This window comes from Tupaia chinensis, unplaced genomic scaffold (assembly GCF_000334495.1).
Source record: "Tupaia chinensis unplaced genomic scaffold, TupChi_1.0 Scaffold000335_1, whole genome shotgun sequence".
NCBI classification, from domain to species: domain Eukaryota; kingdom Metazoa; phylum Chordata; class Mammalia; order Scandentia; family Tupaiidae; genus Tupaia; species Tupaia belangeri.
The window spans coordinates 240922-246458 of record NW_006159829.1 but is presented as its reverse complement, the minus strand read 5'-3'; the positions used below and the strand labels follow the sequence as shown (position 1 = coordinate 246458).

The window sequence follows — 5537 nt, the reverse complement described above, 5'->3', positions numbered from 1 at the left end:
CCAGCCCCACAGGAGAACCTCGGGGGCCGGAGGAGGCTGAGTCAGGCTCCTGGGAGAGCCGCGGCCAGCACCGAGCACGAGGAGGGTGCTGCGAGGGCCGGCAGCCCTGAGGGTGAGCAGGCCTACCCGGGGCCACCACACACAGGGGCAGGGTGCACGCCGTGGCTCCTGCGAGCACCCCTTGCCAGCCAGCAAGTCAAGTGACCCTGGCCCAGAACAGGCCCAAGCACCGCCAGGGCAGGCCCAAGGAACAAGGCGAGCAGGGTTACGCCGGTGTCCGGCACGGGCAGACCTGGCCTCTCCGGCTGCCAGGAGACCAGGGCCTGGCCCAGCATGGGAGTCAGGAAGGAGTGCCAGGGTCGGCAGAGGTGCTGCGGAGACCCACCTTGACAGAAGGCGGGGCAGCCGCGGCCGCTTCCTTGTCCTCTGCCTCGTCCTCTTCGTCCTCCTCCTCAGGGGTAGCCTCGCCCTCCTCCTCTGCCCTGCCTGCTGCTTCCTCCTCCTCTGCCGGTGCCCGAGGTGCCCAGGGCGTGTGAGGGCCGTTGTGCCAGCCCCCAGGCCCCGCAGAGCCCTGGTCTGGCGGCATCCCTTGCAGCAGGGCCACGACAGCCTCCGGCTGTGGGAGCTTCGAGACCTTGAAGTGCTTCTTGTAGTGGGGCGTGTCTTTGCGGGTGAGACGCTGTCTGCCGCCCAGCCAGGGCCAGGGCCCCTCCCGCTGCCCCTCCTCGCTCCCGTCGTCCTCCCTGGGTAGTGGCGTGTCCTCCGCGAAGTGCACTGTAGGCTGTGAAGCCTGGGAGTGAGGGTGCGGGTGGCTGGGTCCTGCCGTCCCCCTCCCAGGGGAGTCAGGTCCCTGCTGCACCAAGAACGATGTCCTGGCACGACTGCCCAGAGAAGGCACCTTCCAGCACAGCTAGAGGTGGGCAGGGGTGGGGCTCTTCTCGGAGAGCCACGTGAGGCCCCGGGCGGGACCAGGCTGACACCAGGACTCATCCGTCAGAGCAAGAGGAGGGGATGTGGGCGGCACACTGCCCGAGCCTGGGGATCGGTCTGCGGCCCCAGTGCAGCTGTGCGGGGTCCCCACCCACCCCTCGTAAGCAGCGCCTGCCGGCCCAGCCAGCCCAAGGCCAGCCCCGGTCTTGCACCTGCTCGGGAGCTGCAGGCACTACTGCTGGGCGAGCGGCCACCTGCCTTCCCCTGCCCACCTCACCTCCTCATAGTCCTCCACGTCCTCCTCCGACCCGCCCACCACGGATCCTGGCTGGGCCAGCTCCTGCACCTCGGGCAACGGGTCCTCTGGCTCCCCCTCAGAGGCCGTGCTGGGAGGTGGGCGGGAGTCTTCGCTCAGGCCGGACTCGGCGCTCAGCCGCTTCCCCTGCAGTGGGTGGAGGGTCAGGCTGTGGGAGGGCCCGCTGCCCAATGGTACCCAGCACTCGCCCTCACTCTCCGTCTTCCCTAGAGAAGCCGTGCCACCCTAAGCTGAGGCCACTTCGCCAGACACAGAGCACAAGGACCAGGACCCCCAGGACCCTGCCGACAGCCCCTGCCCTACAGCCCTACGCTGAAGCCTCTGTCAACCCTGATGGCAGATGCTCCCAAGCCGGACAGCCAGGCTTGCCCTGTACAGCCGAGCCCAGACCTGCAGGGCCAGCGCTGCGGTGTGGCACACTGACCCCGGCTGCCCTGCTGCCCTGCCCTCCTCGTGCCCACTTGGCTGTCCTCCAGGGGGCTGACACCTTGCTGGGCCCTCACACCTACCTCCTCGCAAGGTGAGGGCGGCCCAGGGCCTGGCTGGCAAGAGCGAGCCTCCCCCCGGCGTTCCTCGATACCCCTCTTCATCGCCTTGAGCTCACTGGGGTGAGGGGTGGCTCGACGCTGCAGGCCCTGCGGTGGGGAGGGGGTGAGAGGCTGGGCGGGGCCCAGTGGGGCAAGGCGCGTCACCTGGGGTCCCCAACCCCATACCCGCTTCTCGGCAGCAGCGTCCTCGGCATCCTCGTCACCCAGGGGGGCTTCTAGGAACTGGATGACACTGACGCGGCTCAGAGGGGCATCACTCCAACTCTCCGCGGGGCTGTCCTGCTGCTCGGGGTCCTCTGTGGAGGCCAGCATCAGGGGGCAGCCTGTCCTGCCCAAGGCCACGCCGCCCCAGGAGGCCACAGTGACCTACCAGGGCTGGGCAGGGGCTGCTGGGGCAGCAGGTAGCAGGTGAGCACCTTCTCGCCAGTGCGAGCGTCGTCCTCGGTCTGGAAGCGCAGCATGGGCTGTGCCTGGTTCTCGGCTAGCCACAGAGCCTTGAGGTTGAGGTGCGTGAGCGCGAACGGCAGACTCTGCAGCCTGCGGGCAGTGGGCAGTCAGAGGGCGCCAGGCCGTGCCGGGCCCCTGGGCGGGGGGCACTCACCGGTTCCCCGCCACGTCCAGCACGTGGAGTTCAGCCGTGTGCGCGAGCTCGGGGGGCAGGGCTGCCAGGCGGTTGTCCCTCAGTGACAGCACGCTCAGGGCCACACAGCCCCCGATCTCGGGCGGCAGCACCTCGAGGTGGTTCCGGTCCACGTTCAGGTTAGTCAGCTTGGTCAGCTTCCCCAGAGAGCGAGGCAGGGCCTGGCCCGGAGAGGAGAGGCTGGGGTCATGGGACCCCCAAGGCAGGAGGCGGGGGCGGGTACAGTGGGGCTCCCTCCCACAAGGTCAGCCCTCATGCCCCCTGTGGGCGGCGGTGTCCCTGGCCCTTTCCCACAGGTTCCCTAGACCCTGACCTGTCCACACCGTGCCAGCCCTACCTGGCCCCGAGGGCCCCAGGCCTGCTGGCCTGCTTGGGGTGCCCCTCTGGGCTCAGCCAACACGAGCACCTCATGCAGGCACACGTCCGTCAAATGCTGCCCCGCCGCAGCCCCGCGGCCTCTGCGTCTGCTCCGTGCAGGGCAGGCACCCCTGAACGTGGCTCTGCCTCTAGGCCGGACTCACCGGCTCTCCGGTCCCTCCCCAACAGCACGCCATATACACTACTGCCCACGCCCACACGCCACGACACGAGTGACACTGCCTGCCCTCAGGCCGGAGCCGGGGTTCCCCCTCGCACTGCCCCGACCGTGCTTTCCCCACTTGGCAGAGCCTCCTCCCAGGCCTCAGCCGCGCCGCCGGGCCCACCGTCAGCAGGTTCTCCGTGAGGATCAGCTCAGAGAGGTTCTCACAGTCCCCGATGGCTTCGGTCACCTCACACAGCCGGTTCTGGTCCACCTTCAGGATGGACAGCTGCTTCAGCTGACCTACACCGGGACACCGTGAAGGGCTGAGTGGAGCTGGCCAGAACCGTGTGAGGGCCAGGTGTGGTCGTGCTGTGCAGATGGGCCCCGGGGTGGCTGTGGCCGCCTCTGGGCCACCTTAGGACTCTGGAGCCGAATCTGCCCGCCTCGTCAGCTGCTCCAGTCCTGCGGCACACCTGGCCCCTCGGCCTGGCCTGCCCACACAGACATGCTCGAGGTGGGCAGAGACCCCCGCCAGGGACCCTGTGCAGCACCTGCAGCGGGCAGGCCACCCCGCCACTCGCCCACTGACCGATGCCGTCGGGCAGCCGCTGCAGCAGGTTCTGGGACAGCAGCAGGTCAGTGAGCAGTACCAGTCCGCCCAGCTCCACAGGCAGCTCCTCCAGTCGGTTCTCCGACACGTCCAGACACACCAGGCGTCGCAGGTTGCCCAGCTCCTGTGGGCACGCCGGGGTCAGAGCACAGTGGGCTCCGAGCGGGACCCTACCCCCTCCACTCACCGGGGGCAGTGCAGACATCTGGTTTCGGTCCAGCCACAGCTCCCGCAGGCTCGGCAGAGCCCCCAGGGTGTCAGGCTACAGGGAGGACAGGCAAGTGTGACCACCACTCTGAGGCGCGCCCCCCTCCCCCCTCGGGCCCCTCCTCCACACCAGCACTTCCAGGTCGTTGCCTCCCAGATCCAGCTGCTCCAGCTTAACCAGGAATGACAAGGACCTGTGAAGAACCAGGGTCTCATGTGGCCCCCAGCCCAGGCCTGCCCGGCCACAGCCCTGCCCAGCCCAGCACACTCACGCGGGCAGGGACTTGAGCAAATTCTCCCTGAGCTCCAGAGTCACCAGGTTGGCGAGGCTGAAATACAACCGAGGGTCCCAGGCTGAGGCTGGCAAGCCAGGGCTATGCCAAGCCTCTGCGGCTCCCCCGCCCCTGGTGGGTGGCCGCACATACCTGCCCACGTCCCCAGGCAACGCCTGCAGGGACACGTCGTTCAAGGCCAGGTGAGCCAGGCTGCGCAGCTGCGTGAAGCCTTCAGGGAGCCTGGTGGGAGGCAGCCAAGGCCCTCAGCCTCCAGACAGGGCTGCAGCCCCCGCACACCCCGGCCCCGGCTGCCGCCCACCTGGACAGGGGGTTCCCGCTGAAGTCGGCGATCTCCAGGGCTTTGCAGAACCTGATGCTCTCAGGGATCTCGGGGATGTCTGTGAGGGAGCACCCAGGAGACGCTGACGGCCCCATCTCTACACCACCCCCACCCCGCCCACCGCGCCCAGGCTCCCACCGTTCCGGGACACGTCGAGCTCCACCAGCTGCATGAAGTTGGCCACCTCGGGGGGCAGCCGCTGGATCTCGTTGTACACCACACCCAGCTTGCGCAGGGGTGCAGCAGCCGGAAGAATGGCTGTGGGCAGGCACGGCCACATCGCAGAGGCCATCGGAGGGCACAGAGCCCGGGACGGGTCCCGTGTCCCTGGGCCTCTGCCTACTCGAGGCCCACGGGGCCACCACCTCCACCTGATGCCTCGCCCCTCTGAGACCTCTCCCAGGTGCTCCCCCCAGTCATGCCTCCCGTGTGCTAGCTGAAGGTGAGCAGCTGCAGCCATCCCCAGACCCCGGCTGAGTAAGGCCCTGCTCCTCTCCTAGCCGTTTCCTTGTCCTTCAGGTTGCAGCCACACCTACCACCTGACCGCTTCCCCCAGCTGATGAGCTCCCTAGGCGCCCCACGGGTTTGTCACTGCGCCTCAACCCCACCTGAGCCTGTGGTGAGAACTCAGCAAGTGACCACAAAAAGAGAGAGAGAGACAGAAAGAAAGAAAGAAAAGAAAAACAATGCAAAAAAACTCCAAGACCAGAAAAAGTGCCCGACCAGCACAGTGCTGTGCGAGGACCTGCAGGGACACACAGGAGCCTGTGCGGACTGGGAAGGACAGGGGTGGCGGCTCAGAGCCCCAAAGCCCTGGGCCACTAGCACCGCCTGAAAAACCCAGCCCTGCAAAGCCTGCTTTCTTTCGCACCCTCCAGAGAACCCAGGAAACAGCGAGTGGACACAGAACTGGGTGCATCGGGCGGCTCTCCAGCAGGGAGTGCACAGAGCTAACCTATCAGGCTCCGCACCCACCACACCCCTCCACCCAGGAGGAAAAGGAGAGAGCCAGGCCCCCACTTTCAGGGGAGGTTAGAAGGCTGCGATCACCCACCACCCCGCCCCGCCCCTGCCCCCTCCCACTCTGCAGTTCCTCTTAGGCACAGCGACCACCCCGCCCCTAGACAGGCACCTGAGGCCCGCTGCCA

The 5537-nt window shown here is 67.8% G+C and overlaps 1 protein-coding gene across 1 annotated transcript in view; it reads right to left on the bottom strand.

Annotated features, from left to right (window-relative positions):
- The window catches only part of SCRIB (scribble planar cell polarity protein), a gene marked incomplete in the record, with an annotated part of 23724 nt that overhangs the window by 17328 nt on the left and 859 nt on the right, over positions 1–5537 (bottom strand). The window contains 14 exon segments of the mRNA XM_014589169.1: positions 386–781; positions 1208–1372; positions 1756–1881; positions 1960–2090; positions 2165–2331; positions 2396–2595; positions 3139–3257; positions 3547–3691; positions 3755–3829; positions 3905–3968; positions 4047–4103; positions 4200–4289; positions 4369–4447; positions 4528–4602. Coding sequence (XP_014444655.1) covers positions 386–781; positions 1208–1372; positions 1756–1881; positions 1960–2090; positions 2165–2331; positions 2396–2595; positions 3139–3257; positions 3547–3691; positions 3755–3829; positions 3905–3968; positions 4047–4103; positions 4200–4289; positions 4369–4447; positions 4528–4602 — 1889 coding nt within the window.